The sequence below is a fragment of the Globicephala melas genome, chromosome 18 (genome assembly GCF_963455315.2).
Source record: "Globicephala melas chromosome 18, mGloMel1.2, whole genome shotgun sequence".
Taxonomy (NCBI): Eukaryota; Metazoa; Chordata; class Mammalia; order Artiodactyla; family Delphinidae; genus Globicephala; species Globicephala melas.
The window spans coordinates 17,772,558-17,788,627 of NC_083331.1; the positions used below are offsets into that span (position 1 = coordinate 17,772,558).

The following is a 16,070-nucleotide window of genomic DNA, read 5'->3' on the forward strand; positions in this document are numbered from 1 at the left end:
TTCCATGGCTTTTCTAAGCTTAGCATTCCATGGGGGAAAAAGAATATTTTGCCCAGGTATTCTTTTCCATGCTTAAGAAAAAGTTCTAGTTTGGGAAATAGACAAAGTCTATCCCCTCTCTAGTGCTTCAATCCTGAACTCAAGTGGTATTGTGTAAAACATTCAGTAATACTGTTTACAGCTGTGGTAGAGGTGTTTTCCAAAGATGACTGCCAGCAATTCCTCCCATCCCTCCACTACTGCTTCTCCTCCCATCAAGAGATGCCGTCTGTTTCTGCTCCCTCTGAATCTAGGCTGGCCTTGTGACTGACTTTGACCAGTAGAATGTGGTGGAAGTGATGTGTGCCAGTTCTGGACCTAGTCCTTAAGAGGCCTGGCAGCTCCAGCATTTACCCTCTTGGAGGCCAACAGCATGTACAGAGGCTTGGGCTAGACTAGGTGGAGAAAGAGAGCCCACCTGAGAGAGAGATGCGAGCAAGGCCTGTTTCAGCCCTAGTTAGTCAAGTTCCCAGTGCCTGTGACCCCAGCTGAGCCCAATCAAAACACAGAATTGAGAGAAATAGCAAATTGCCGTTGTTTTAAGCCACTGAGTTTCAGGAATGCCATATTACTCAGCAAAAGGTAACTAACCCTGGGTATAAATGTGGTTCACATGTAAGTCAGTTCCAAGATGGGATCCCTGAGCACAAAATTGTGGCCAGCATATGCAGTGGCATGCTTTAAAGATAAATCTCTAAATGAGTTAAATCTTTACTTCATATTAACATAGGGATGTACTTACTGAATTGATTAAACTGAAGACTGGCTATGTCGACTACTAGGTAACTGGTTAAGTCAAAAGTCATTTTCTTTTGTGTAGTTGGTTATTATTTGTATATATGATTGTTACTATCAGTCTTAACACTTGGTGATAGGAGTATCTGACATATTTTAAAGGAATTGCCAATTGTTGAGATGACAGATGTGTGGTGTTCCTTGCAGTTGGCCATTTGCTCAATTTAGCACCATGCTTGTAGTCATAAGTCTTGACAGTACAGATGTAAGATCTGCAGTGAACACATGTCTTGAGAGGTGCTTTGCTCTCAAGGGTCAAGGAGAGTGAATCTTATGCAGACTGTCGTTTCTAATGGATATGTTGCAGGACTTTAAAAAATAACTGATGGATTTTTCAGGGGCACTTCTTCCTGCCTTTAAATGAAAAAGTTCTCTGAGCAACTTTCCATTCCAATTCTGGTTAGTTCGGTTTAAAAAAAAACCCAGAAAACCAAAAAAACCTCTTTTCTGGGAGAAGAAAAGCTCACAGGAGATCAAATGGATGCCTTTATAGACTTATGGTCTCCAACTCCCCCTGGGCTCTGTCTTAGCATCTTTTTAGGTTTCCCTGGTCAGTGCTCTTTCCCATCCTCCCTGGTGGCTGCTTCAGACTTGAGACCCTTGTTTTTATTGCTTCACCCCATTTTCTGTTGCTACCTCCCCTCTTGTTCTCAACAGTAAGCCTTCCATCTTCCTTCACTGGGAGAATTGGTGACCTCAGGAGAGAATGCCCTCAAATGCAAATCAAACCCACAATGACCTACCACCTCACACCCACTAGGATGATTATAACGATAAAGACAGACAATAATTAGGTGAGGATATGGAGAAATTGGAGCCCTCATAAATTGGTGGTGGAACTGAAAAATGCAGCCTCTTTTAGCAGAGTCTCAATAGCAGAGAGAATGCTAAAGAAAGAAATTACCTCCAACCTCTGGTTCCCCAACCTTTAAACTCCCTTTCATCATATCTGTCCTTCTCTTGTGTTGTGTGGAAGATTCCCCAGCTTTCTATAGCTTATGTGCACCTCTGCTTCAGATCCCATTCCCTAGTCTTTCTCAGAAACTTCATTTAGTTATGTCCTCTCCTCTGTCTTTCTACTGACTCCTTCCCAATAACATTTAAACATTTTCAGGTCTCTAACATGTTTGGAATAAAAAGATCATCCAAAATATGTCCTTCAGCTCCAGCCCATTTTACAGTTACTACCCCCGTTCTCCTTTTTCCCTCATAGTCAAATTTCTTTTTCTTTTTTTAAATAAATTTATTTATTTTTGGCTGCGTTGGGTCCCCGCTGCTGTGCGCTGGCCCCCTCCAGTTGCGGCTAGCAGGGGCCATTCCCCGCCGCGGTGCATGGGCCTCTCATTGCGGTGGCCTCTTCCGCTGCGGGGCACGGGCCGTAGGCACGTAGGCTCAGTAGTAGTGGCATGCGGGCTCAGTAGTTGTGGCTCGTGGGCTCAGTAGCTGTGGCTCGTGGGTTCTAGAGCGCAGGCTCAGTAGTTGTGGCGCACGGGCTTATTTGCTCCGCGACGTGGGATCTTCCCGGACCAGGGCTCAAACCTGTGTCCCCTGCATTGGCAGGCGGACTCCCAACCACTGCACCCCCAGGGAGGCCCCTCTTCACAGTCAAATTTCTTGAACAAGTTCTTTCCATTCACTGTTTCCTCCTCTTCACCTTTCGCACGCTCTCAACTTGCCGCAGCCTGGCCTTGTCCATCCACAGCCTCACTGAAACTCTTCTTAAGGTCAGCAACAATTTTTGTTAAATCCTGTGGACCGTTCTCTGTCCTTACCTTGTTTGGCCTCTCAGCCGCGTCCGACACTGACACTGCCTCCTCTGTGTGATGCTCACGCCCCTGGGCTTCTGTGTCACTGTTCTCCTGTATCTTCCTATTCTGCCTGTTCCTTCCGTCTCTGTTATGGAGCACCCATTGTCCCTTTGCTGTCAGAGTTCCTTTGAGTTCTGTCCGATATCATCTTCTCTTCTTACTCTACACACTTTTTCCTGAGTGATCTCATGCCAAATTGCCAAATCTCCAATCCAGATCTCTTTCTTCTTAAAATTATTCTTTTTATTGAAGTATAGTTGATTTACAAATATTGTGTTAGTTTCAGGTGTACAGCAAAGTGGTTATACATATATGTATATATCTATACAGATCGTTCTTGATCTTCAGATTTATAAATATCTATTGGACATACCTACTTTTTTTTTTTTTGCTGTACGCGGGCCTGTCACTTTTGTGGCCTCTCCTGCTGCGGAGCACAGGCTCCGGACGCGCAGGCTCAGCGGCCATGGCTCACGGGCCCAGCCGCTCCGCGGCACGTGGGATCTTCCCGGACCAGGGCACGAACCCGTGTCCCCTGCATCGGCAGGCGGACTCTCAACCACTGCGCCACTAGGGAAGCCCTGGACATGCCTACTTTGATATCCCACAGGTAGCTAAAGGTAAAATGTCCAGGGTAGAATTCCTCATCTCCTCCTGAAACTAGCTGTGTTCTCTCTACCATAGTAAGTGGCATTACAGATCGCTCACTGCCTAAGCTGAGCATCTGAGTGTAAGCCTTGGCTCTGCCTTTTTCCTTATCCCGCTCCCTCCTCCCATTCAGTCAGGTACAGAATGCTTTTGAGTCTACCTGTTTTCCCCCACTTGCGTTTCCCTGGCATAGGCTTCCATTCTTTCTTTCCTGGTTCCTGCAGCCGCCTTAGGCTCTGAGTATGTCTCCCCCATCACCCCCATCTAGTCTGTACATTCTGCCAAAGTATCTTTCACAGACATACATACCTGATCACGCCACTTCCCTGCTTAAGATCCTTCAGTGGTTACGTGTTGCTCTTTGGATAGTCTAAGTTTTTTGGCTACAACTGTGCTGAATTTCTTTCAGTTCTTCCACCAGACTTTTACCTGGCATATATGTTCACTGTTCCAGGTGCTTGCCTTCTCTTCAGGTACTTGACACTTCCTGATTCGGGTGATTCAGTAGCATCCAAACCTCCCGGTCAGAGCATGGCCACACTGTGGTGAGCATCTGTTTATGTGCCTAGACCCCCCTGATCACATGGAAGTTCTGCTGGGGGTGAGAGGGTGATGTTGGCTGTGTGTCATGTTTACCTAGAGGACTTTCAGTAAACATTTACGGAGTGAATGTAGTGTGGTTCTGCCTGTCTATTGCTGGAATTTTAGTTTGGCTTTAGGCCATTACAGGGCACAGTTGATACTTTTCATGCAGCAGAGACTAGTAGATGAAATCACTTCAAAGATGTCCCCGTAGGAGAGGTTCATGATACCATAAATAGGTTTGAACTTGGGCCCCTCCATTCCAGCCTTGGACTTATTAGGAAAATAAAATGAACTATTATTGTGTCCTATCCATTTCTTTAATTGTTGACCCATCTATTTTTATGTAGTCTATTTTGCAAAGTCTGTATGTTTGGTGCAAAAAAAACACAAAACCATAGAAGAAAATTATTTGTAATCATGGAGGTTTTTTTTTTCTGATTTCCTTTTGAAAATAAAAGTGTTTTGTAAAAGCAACATAGTCAGCTTCACAACCCTGAATGTTATTCTTTTTTGTTGCTAATGCTTTTGCCACTTGGGTTGTTTGCTTTGCTAACCCGAACACTTGGCTTCAGTAAAATTTTTTTGTCACTTACAATGAGTGGTCAGATTCCCGACTTCCTAGAATTGCCTAAAGCTTCTGTGCAATGAAATGAAAGCAGCCTCTTGGATGATGGGGCTTAAGAATTGCTTCCTGAGGCCATTGTTGCAAATTGTGCTTCGTGTTAAGTAACCTGTTGGTGGTTGGGAGGTGACAGTAGTCTTCTTAAATGAGTGATGAATTTGAAGGAAACCGATGAGGCAAAGGGGAATCACAGTGAGTGTTAGGAAATTCTAAGACAGCAGCATGTGGTCTTTATTTTATTTTATTTTCCGGTACGCGGGCCTCTCACTGTTGTGGCCTCTCCCGTTGCGGAGCACAGGCTCTGGACACGCAGGCTCAGCGGCCATGGCTCGCGGGCCCAGCCGCTCCGCGGCATGTGGGATCTTCCCAGACCGGGGCACGAACCCGTGTCCCCTGCATCGGCAGGCGGACTCTCAACCACTGTGCCACCAGGGAAGCCCAGCATGTGGTCTTTAAATGAAGCTCGGAGGGTTACCTTGTCACCTGTACAGCTGCATCTTTATGAAGGACGGCAGAAACTCCTCTGGAGAATGCTACATTCTTAGAGTCCCTTAGTGTTTGTGGAATATGTCAAGTATTCAGGACATTCTTTCGTTTTCATTCTTGCAGTGCAGTAATATTGCAGAAAAGAGAAGTGGATGACAGCTGTTCTACCTGTAACAGCATCAGTGTCTCAGCAAATCTCTGAAACTTTGCTCCTTTGATGTAGTTATACCAGAGGATAGGTGAAATAGTTTTAAAGTGTATTTTTATTTAAAAGGCTTTTAGACCGATTCTTTCAGAGGCTTGTCTGGACCTGGGAAATACATTTGGTGTCCAAATCAGAATTGTAGCATCTGCTCAGTCTCAAAAAGCTCATCAGAATAAGTATGGAAGAAAATGCTATGAGTAACATGTGGCTCTTCTGTAACTTGAGAGGTTTTTTGAATTGCTTTTGCTGTAGCGTGGATATATGACATAATGAGTTGTAAAGTTGTGCCCCAGAAGTTTACCCCAAACCCTATTCCTGTTTCCTCTGTTTGAAAGTTTTCTTAGAATTGAAATATAATGTACTCAAAAATAGGGAAAGATGGCCACACCCTTAAATCTTTTGTCTTCAAATGGGAACTTCTGTTGGTGAAAAAGGAAGAAGGCTATGAAAAAGCACTTGTTCCTGCAGGAAACCCGGATGATCTTCACTGAGGAAATGCTTACATTTTGTCATATGCTTACAATACTGAGAATTTGAGTTCTGGGATTTCATGTAACAGTTTTCTGGGAGACATAATTTTTATATAGTAATTGTTGTGCACATATTTTTTTTCCATTTGCATGTATCACGTGGGCTATATGTTTGCATGTTGCATCTCAGTGCTTGCTTAGTTGTTTCACTGCATTTGCATTCTAGGTTTCCACTTACTAGGATTGACTTTCTGTTAGTCCTGAAGTTCCTCAGAGGCAGGGGCCATGATTGTATTGCTTTATGATTTCCCCCCGCATTATTGTATATGGGGTCATTGTCAGAAGAATTAATATATACTATCATTTTGTTCACATTATCATAACGGCAGAGGTTTTTTTGGCAAGGCATCTTAGACTTTATCAGTAGCTCATTAACTATAAATTCCTGTTGTAAGGCGGGTTAGCAACTAAACTGAGAAGTAAAATCATCACCCATCCAGTTTATGAAAATAGAGAAACCTCTATTAGGAATCTTCAGTTTATGTGTAAGTGCTTTAATTAAAGTTTTTTTGCCATTAAAAAATCATTTTTCATATTTGACATTGCTGTTTCAAATAGTCTAAACCTGGCTATGGCTTGTGTGCTGAGGAACATACAGGCCATTTTCAATGGATTGTCCCAACACTCAGAGTCCTTCATGTTTCCTGTGAGGATATCAGCTTCCAAGATAAAGAATGATACAAGTCACTTCATGCCCGAAGGATGACACCAGAAAAGCAGTCAGAATCTCGGGGCTAACCAGTTCTGGGTTGCTCACTCTGTTTTGACCTCTTTTCCTTAGCAAGCTCTTAGGTCAGCAGAACATGGGTTGGGAGGTGTAAAGTCTCATCAGTAACATCAGTCTCCTTTGCGCCAAATACACCTGGTTAGAATTTGGGCGTTGAGGTCTCTGTGAAGCCACGTGCTGGCTTACGAGGCAACCCTAAATTTCTGGTATTGTTTAGTATTGAGACCATTATTTCATCAAAAACAAAGTTTTCCTATATTATTTTCTTTATTTCATGTTGTTTTTTAAACTCTCTAGACATATTCAAATATATTTTTGCTGGATCAGTAAAACAAAGCCTTCCCCTCACCCTCTCTTAACACTTGGTTCTTAGGGGAAGGGAAAACAAATGTGCTCTTAGAGGGTTCAAAAGATTGGCTGCTACATTACTCCTTCAGTCTTCCAGTTCTAGATGTAGATTTCTAAAGTTGGAAGGTCTGTGTTTGTCCTCTTGATTGAATTTGCTTTCAGAGTGTAAAATGAAATAACCTTTTCTTCCCCATGCCACCAGCTCTCTGAGGGACAGTGCCAGTCGCTAGGAAAAGCCATCCCAGGGAATGGGATATAGATCTGTAGTACTAATGGACACAGAGTTAGTCTGTGGGAACACAGGATGTATTTTCAAGTGCCAAAGAAAATATGGAGATCCAAGTGGGTTGGCATATTATCCTTTGAGAGCATTAAACTCTTTTCCAATCTCTGCTTCCATTTTTCTTTTCTGTTCTTCTGTCCTTGCTTTATCTCCATAGAGCAAAAAAATCATTGATTCACCTGTTAATGCATGAGTGATAATTCAGTCTGAACATGTCAGTGCTATTTATGAGAAAGTATTTCCTAAATAAAATAATGAATAAAAATAATGCAAAAAAGTCACTATCTCATTGAACTTCACAAGTTAACTACTTAACATAACTGACATGCTAATTACAACTCATTTTTATGATTATCCATCAAGCCCTGGAAGGACCTGTTCATCGAGGCAATTCGTTTGGTCTAGTTTGAATTGCTGTAAGTTCTAAGAAGGTGATATTTCTTTTAGAAATGTTCCATTCAGAATTTCCCTAATCTGAGCTTGCCTTCCCAAGACAGAATTATGATTATACTTTCCCAGAATTATTTTTTAGGTCTGAAACTTCTACATTTAATTTTTAAAAATGCATCTTTGAGTTTATTAATACAGGCTTGATAAAAGCCCATGGGATCATTATTTGATTTTTAAAAGTTGTGGTAAAATATACATAACATTAAATTTATCATTTTAACCGTTTCTAAGTATACGGTTTAATGACATTAAGTTATGCCAGTGTCATCGTTCTCAGTCTCCAGAACTTTCTCATCATCCTGACTGAAATTCTGTATCTATTAAATAATAACTCCCCAAACCCATACCACCTAGGCCCTGGCAACCTCATTCTACTCTGTCTCCGTGAATTTAACTACTCTAGGTACCTTGTGTAAGTGGACTCATACAGTATTTATTCTTTTGTGTCTGGCGTATTTCGCTTAGCATAATGTCTTGAAGGTTCATTCCTATTGTACTGTGTGTCAGTATTTCATTTCAAGGCTGAGTAACATTCCGTTGTAGGTAGATACCACATTTTGTTTATCCATTTATCTGTTGATAGATATTTGGGTTTTCCATCTTCTGGCTGTTGTGAATAATGTTGCTTTGAACATTGGTGTACAACTATCTGGAGTCCCTGCTTTAAAATCTTTACACTAGGAGTGGAGTTGCTAGATCAAATGGTAATTCTATGTTTAATTTTTGAGGAGCTTCCATAATGTTTTCCATGTTGGCTGTACCCTTTTACATTCACACCTTCTACATTTAAGTTTATATTAAAAACTCATTTTACAGATTTGCCTGAAACATTCTGCCACCCTAGGTTGTGAATTGAAAGCAAGAATACCTCTTAAAACTTTTAACAGCTTAGGGGGTAAGCATAATTAAAATAACTAAGCTTTAGTTTCATTTAAAATACTTAGGACAGGAATAAAGATGCAGACGTAGAGAATGGACTTGAGGACACGGGGAGGGGGAAGGGTAAGCTGGGACGAAGTGAGAGTGGCATGGATGTATATACACTACCAAACGTAAAATAGGTAGCTAGTGGGAAGCAGCCGCATAGCACAGGGAGATCAGCTCCGTGCTTTGTGACCACCTAGAGGGGTGGGATAGGGAGGGTGGGAGGGAGACGCAAGAGGGAGGAGATATGGGGATATGTGTATAGGTATAGCTGATTCACTCTGTTATGCAGCAGAAACTAACACACCATTGTAAAGCGATTATACTCCAATAAAGATGTTAAATAAAATAAAATATTTTTGATCACAAAGTGTATGTTACAGAAATTTGGAATATATTTAAACAGAAGAAAATATCACCTCTAATCTCTCCAATGAAGTACATTTTGGTGTGTGTATATCCTTTTTCTTTATACGTTATACTTAAAAAAATTGTATTCACGTAGTACACATTGTTTTTTTATATAAATTTATTTATTTTATTTTATTTTTGGCTGCGTTGGGTCTTCGTTGCTGCACGCAGGCTTTCTCTAGTTGCGGCAAATGGGGGCTACTCTTCATTGTGGTGCGCGGGCTTCTCATTGCTGTGGCTTCTCGTTGCAGAGCACTGGCTCTAGGCGCATGGGCTTCAGTAGTTGTGGCACGCGGGCTCTAGAGCACAGGCTCAGTAGTTCTGGCGCATGGGCTTAGTTGCTCCACCGGCATGTGGGATCTTCCCGGACCAGGGCTTGAACCTGTGTCCCCTGCATTGGCAAGCGGATTCTTAACACTGTGCCACCCAGGAAGTCCCAGTACATATTGTTTTATAACATACTTCAGTCTTACAGAGTACTTTTGGTTTTTGTGGGGTTTTTGGTTTGTTTTTGTTTTTTACTTGAGAATAAGCACATAGTTTAGCTTTTTGTTAGCATCTTCCCTTTTGATGCACAGTAACATGGGAAGGGAAAACATTGGATTATCTTTCTTTAGGCACTTGGTTAATTACTGCTGAATCCTACTAACTTCTTGAGTTGCTAGCAGTAAATTTGTTGCTTGGCCAGTGTTACTGCCTTTGTTGTTCTCATGCATTCATAAATCCACATAACTTCTTCCTTACATGTTTAACATAAAATTGTAGATTTTTATAGAACAGCTTTTTGGGAAACTCAGGCTCAGGAAGGTTATCATGGTTACTTTTGATTAAAAGTAAACCTGGGGGGCTTCCCTGGTGGCGCAGTGGTTGAGAGTCCGCCTGCCGATGCAGGGGACACGGGTTTGTGCCCCGGTCCGGGAGGATCCCACGTGCCGCGGAAAGGCTGGGCTCGTGAGCCGTGGCTGCTGAGCCTGCGCGTCCGGAGCCTGTGCTCCGCAACGGGAGAGGCCACAACAGTGAGAGGCCCACGTACCGCAAAAAAGAAAAAAGTAAACCTGGGACTAAAACCCAGTCCTCAGCAATCTCTGTCCTTTCTACCAGGCCAGGGGTACTGGTGATGCTTTCTGATTTTATGAAGGGTGTGGACATGGAAGATATATGACTTGGCTTTTATATTGACTCTCAAGTTACAAGTGTTTGGAGAAATGTCTTGTTAAATAATGCTTCAAGTAATTTAGCAATGGGTAGACTCAGTTTGTATAATAAGCCATCATTATGCAAGTTAGCTTGATTATTTTTCAGCAGATTACCAAACCCTTAGGGCAGAGTTGCCTGTATAGTGATTAATGACTTCAGAATGATTATAGTGCTGTCAGGAAGTTGTATAACTTTGAATGGTAATATCCTTTTGTGTTATAATGTTAAAGGTGGTGAATCATATTTTTGGCCAATGTAATTATTCCCCCCATCTAAAATGTAATTGTATATTACCATAAAATATTAAATTTTGATACACTTTGATACAGGCTTTGATACAGTTCATATTCTAGGAAAATAGGCATCTGGATTTTCTTGGAATTTATCTACCTGCTTATAGATATTCACATTGTTTCATTTCTTATGTTTTCCCCCTCTGTTGTTTTTTTTAATAAATTTATTTATTTATTTTCGGCTGCATTGGGTCTTCATTGCTGCGCGTGGGCTTTCATTAGTTGCGGAGAGCGGGGGCTACTCTTCGTTGTGGTGTGTGGGCTTCTCATTGCAGTGGCTTCTCTTGGGGAGCATGGGCTCTAGGCGCGCGGGCTTCAGTAGTTGTGGCTCGTGGGCTCTAGAGCGCAGGCTCAGTAGTTGTGGTGCACGGGCTTCGTTGCTCTGCAGCATGTGGGATCTTCTCAGACCAGGGCTCGAACCCATGTCCGCTGTATTGGCAGGCAGATTCTTAATCACTGTGCCACCAGGGAAGCCCTTGGGGGGCATCTTTTCTATTACTTCTAAAAGCATTTAAGACAATCTTCTTACCATACAAAGAACATTTATAAATCAAGAACAAAGAAAAGAATGGCAGTCCAGTAGGAAAAATAGGGACTTTATGTAAAAGAATGGCACCTGGACTCTTAATCACATGAGACCGAGAGGTGAAGGGTACACATGCTGGCTCCGGGTGGCGTGTCTTCAGGTCCCGAATCTGCCACTTACTAGTTTGAGCAAACTCTTAAAGTCTCTTTACCTCCATTTCCTTGTCTATAAAGTGAGGATTAAATGAATTAATAAATGTAAAGTACTTGGAACAGTGCTTGGCACATAATACTCAAGAAGTGTCAGTTGTTATTGTTGCTATGACTGTGATTATTTTTAAAAAATTATCCCAACCTCACTCATCATAAGAGAAATTAAAGTTTAAACAAAACTGAGACACCGTGATAACACACTGTGAGCAAGGCTGCAGGTGAAAGGGGCTGCCAGCATGGATGGTTCTTTTATGTATTGGTACTGCTTTAGTAGAGGACAATTTGAAATAGCTATTAAAGGTGAAACAGCTATTAGACTTGGACCCTGCAATTCCAGTTTTAGGAATTTATGTTAGAAACATATATTAAAAAGACATGTATATAATGTATGCAAACAGTAGTTTCAGTATTGTTCATGTTAGCAACAGACTGGAAGTGACTTAAATGTCTCCCAGTAGAAACAGGTAAGCTGTTAAATCGATGTCATGGAATGCTCTGTAGAACCATTGAAAAGAAATGAAGTAATTCTTCTATGTGCTAATAGGAATGATTTCAAAGATGTACTGTTAAGTGGCAGCGGGGGAAGCTTCCACACACTCACACGTATAATGCTATGTAAGTCTACACTGTGGAAGGAATTAGAATCAACTGTTTCAGTGGTTTCCTTTGAGGAGTGGGTTGGGGAGGGATGGTAGAGAGACTTACTTTCCTCTATCCTTTTGTACCATTTGAAACAAAAATTTTTTAACATGTTTATGTATTAGTTTTTACCCTCCCCGAAATCCTTTATCTCTTTCCACCAACACACACACACACACGCACGCACGCACATACATACACATTCATGCACACTTTTCAGAACATTCAAATGTTAGTCCAGGAGTCTGGCTATGCAGTGATAGGGACCAGCCTGTCCTGATGGTGTTTAATGCTTATTGAATATGCGCTGTGATCCTTGGGGTATTGCAAGCATCTGGTCCTTGTCATCCAAGCTGGTGCTGATGGATAAAACCTCCCTCGGCAGTGGAAACTGAGGCCCTGGCTAAGTAAGCCCAAGCCCCAGGGATCTCTTCTGTAGGTACTGTTGGAGGTTCTGAGGCCAGAAAGACCTTGGCTCGCTTGGCTAATTTTAGAGGTCTGAAAAGAGGGTGGGCGGGAAGGAACTTCCCGAGTTATTATGAGTTATGTAGCCCATGAGGAAACCCTGGTTGTGTTTATCAACTGCTTGGTTCTGTTTCAGTTTCCAGAGGTGAGAGCCAGAATGGAAACTCACTTGGCATGATAGGTTTTGTGCTTTGGGCAGCCCCCTGGACTTTCTAGAAATACTTTTTAACTCTCGAAGAATTGGAACTATGACCAGGATTCTTTGTGTAAAACTTCTTAAACAGTTCAAATTTAGAGTTTTGTGGAAATTTATACATAGCTCTACATTTTATAGGGTGCTCTTTAAGCTAATTGCTGCTTGCATGAATTCTGTAGTCATCAGCTCTGACACCAAGATGAGGGTGAATTCTCTTACCCTTGTTCATGTAACTTTTCTCCGTGTGAAATGAAATGTCCATGTATCTATGTGGTCATATAAATTAGGAATAGAACATAATACTTTCTTTTATGTTTTCATCCAGTAAATCTTAGGCTACTGCTTCTTAATGTTTTTGCCGCTCCAGGCTATCTGAGGGATGTCCCATTTCTATCATTAAACAGTGGCTCAGTGTGGCAGTGATTTTCTACAAGGGATGAGGGTCTTTCAGGGCATCCTGTGGGTGGTAGTGGGAGAGTAGGGAGGTAGAAATAATGATTCTGATTTTTATAACACACACACACTCCTAGTTGAGAATTAACTGCCTTAGACAAATGAGTATTGTAACCTTTAACTTTATCTCAGTACCCTGGAGGGGAAAATACCTGACAAGACCTTGGTTTCATCTAGTTGGCATGTCTTCTCTCCATTGTCTGCTGTCGGGTTGCACATAAACATGTATGTGACAGATGAGCACTGACTTGTAAGTGGGCAAGACAGACAGTTGGTTCCAGCACGTTGTTCCTCCCGTTACAGGAAAAGGCACAGGTTTGAAGGTAGAGGAAGGATTGGACACGTTGCTGGGGCAAGTGAGCGATCCATTTAACCAAAAGTAGGTGGTTTATTCTGAAATTAGCTTTTGTTTCCTTGTATTAACATTGTCTTTTTTTGTTCTAGTTTAGTGGTTATTTAATTTTTTATTTTGGAATTTTGTTTGTTTGTTACAGCAGAGATGTCGGCTTATTTTTAGGAATTACTTGAAACCAGAGTCATGGTGGATGTAGGAAAGTGGCCAATCTTCACTCTGCTCTCACCTCAAGAAATTGCATCTATTCGGAAGGCTTGTGTCTTCGGCACCTCAGCCAACGAAGCACTGTATGTTACTGACAATGACGAGGTAAGCATCTCTCAAAACCCAGGGCTTAATTTTAGGGCTTATTTGGGGTTGAGCTTTAAAGTGTGCATTGTGAAGACTGAGAAAAAGTGGGGCATGAAGAGAGCCTAAAATCCAAAAAGATGGTTGTCTTTGATAGAATTTGTCTTTTCTTTCAGTTTCTTGATTTAATACCCCTCATCCCTACTACTGTTTGAGTTTCATAGTATAGCCAAATATTCTAAAACTTTAGTCAGCAGACGTTGAATGTTTCTTTTTTCTTTTAATAGATTTTATTGATTGATTGATTGGCTGCATTGAGTCTTCCGTTGCTGTGCGTGGACTTTGTCTACTTGCCGCGAGCGGGGGCTACTCTTCGTTGCGGTGCGAGGGCTTCTCATCGCGGTGGCTTCTCTTGTTGTCGAGCACGGGCTCTAGGCGTGCAGGCTTCAGTAGTTGTGGCACATGGGCTTCAGTAGTTGTGGCTCGTGGGCTCTAGAGCACAGGTTCAGTAGTTGTGGCGCACAGGCTTAGTTGCTCTGTAGCATGTGGGATCTTCCCGAACCACAGATCGAACCCGTGTCCCCTGCATTGGCAGGCGGATTCTTAACCACTGCGCCACCAGTGAAGCCCTGAATGTTTCTTAACAACCATGTCAGTCTCTTCCTAGCTACTGAGCTGTCAAACTGAGTTTTAGTGTGTCTTATATTCAGAGTGGAGAAGGGACCTTTTGTATAAATGTAGGCCAAGTGACTCAGACAGAACTATTTGTTTCCCAGGTCTTTGTATTTGGACTGAACTACAGTAACTGTCTAGGAACTGGAGATAACCAGAGTACACTTGTGCCCAAAAAGCTGGAAGCCTTATGTGGAAAGAAGATTAAGAGCCTTAGTTATGGGAGTGGACCGCATGTTCTTCTCAGCACCGAAGGTAAAGTGGGAATAAGTCCAGCTTCTGTTTGTGGGAAATCGAGCAGTTAATTCTAAGCTAAGGGGTGTTGGGTTTGTATCAGATATTGGATTTTGAATGATCTGTGTCTTAATTTCTGAGCGGAAGTACACAAAACAGGTAAAAGTTAAACACTTCAGGCTCCCTCTGGAACAGCCATAGGATGACTTGCAATTTAAGCAAACTTTTGAGGCTTTCGACAACTTATGTAAAGTTGTGGAAGATGAACTATAGCAGATGAAGTGGTCCTTCAGCCTAATTTTTCAGTGAATTGTTGTAGCAAGGCAACGTCCAGGTTTTACTCGGTACTTTTTTTTTTTTTTTTGGCTGCGTTGGATCTTTGTTGCTGTGTGTGGGCTTTCTCTAGTTGCGGCGAGAGGGGTCTCCTCTTCGTTGCGGTGCATGGGCTTGTCATTGCAGTGGCTTCTCTTGTTGGGGACCACGGGCTCTAGGCACACGTGCGGGCTTTAGTAGTTGTGGCTCACAGGCTCTAGAGCGCAGGCTTAGTAGTTGCGGCGCACAAGGTTAGTTGCTCCGTGGCATGTGGGATCCTCCCGGACCAGGGCTCAAACCCGTGTCCCATGCATTGGCAGGCGGATTCTTAACCACTGTGCCACTAGGGAAGCCCACTTGGTACATTTTTAAAAACACAGTTAGTACTGGTTTTCCTTGTGTGAATCTTGAATTCAAGAAATCTCAGTTCTTTCCTTGGCATTCGTGTGGGTGCCATATGGAAAGAATGTGGGGTGGATTCTTCTTTTCCTCTCTGCCTCCCCAAGATCACCAGAGGGGCCTGCGCATTCTTCCTTGGTGATTTATCTGTACTGTGGGCACCCAGAGCTCTCTGAAAATCTGTCGTATATAACCCAGCTTCTTCCCTTTATGTTTTAGGCACATTAGTTCTTGCTCTCTAGCCTTTTGTTGGGTAAACTGTAGGGCGCACGTGGGAGCGTTTGCTTCTCCACCTTTCTGTCTCTAGCCTGGGGAATCACAGCTTAATTGGATGTTGCCGTGGGTCTTGGTATTGAGCTTTTTAACAGCCTTTAACTTACATCTGAATCCACTCCCAAGTTCTCCACATCTTTCTCAGGCTGTGAGATCCAGATGTGAGCATGATTGTCTGGTAAGAGTGGAACTGGTGTGGAGTATAATGAGGTGATTATCTTGCCTCTGCATTGTGTCATCATGCCTTCCGGCATCACACGGGGTCTTTCAAGCAGTTGCTTCTTTGCAGACTGGTTCAGCTTGTCATCCATTGTGACCTGATGATTTAATGTTTTCCTAACACATGTTAATTTTAATGAGGCATTGATTTCTGACCATAAAATACTGAAGCAGTTTTTTCTGGAGCAAACATACAGAAACACATGCATTCGGATTCTTGGTTTTCTTCAAAGTAATGACCTTGGGCAACTATAACTTTTCTTCTGGAATTATTTTCAGAGTCCAGATCCTACAGTTTTGACTGTCTTGAATGTTACAATTAAGATATAAATAAACATAAAACACAAATATAAATAACTGTTGTTTTTTTTTTTTTTTTTTTGCGGTACGCGGGCCTCTCACTGCTGTGGCCCCTCCCGTTTTGGAGCACAGGCTCCGGACGCGCAGGCCCAGCGGCCATGGCTCACGAACCCAGC

The 16,070-nt window shown here is 42.4% G+C and overlaps 1 protein-coding gene across 13 annotated transcripts in view; it reads left to right on the plus strand.

The window, feature by feature from the left end:
• Nucleotides 1–16,070, plus strand: part of RCBTB1 (RCC1 and BTB domain containing protein 1) — a 65,569-nt gene that overhangs the window by 18,116 nt on the left and 31,383 nt on the right. For 3 of the 13 annotated variants that reach the window (XM_060287835.1, XM_030882334.3, XM_030882333.3), the window contains 3 exons: nt 13,146–13,221; nt 13,340–13,506; nt 14,262–14,412. In XM_060287835.1, coding sequence (XP_060143818.1) covers nt 13,381–13,506; nt 14,262–14,412 — 277 coding nt within the window. In that variant the 5' untranslated portion in view covers nt 13,146–13,221; nt 13,340–13,380. Of the gene's footprint in view, nt 1–13,145; nt 13,222–13,336; nt 13,507–14,261; nt 14,413–16,070 lie in introns of all 13 variants that reach the window. The other 10 variants (XM_060287833.2, XM_030882331.3, XM_030882329.3 and 7 more) reach the window with 5 other exon arrangements.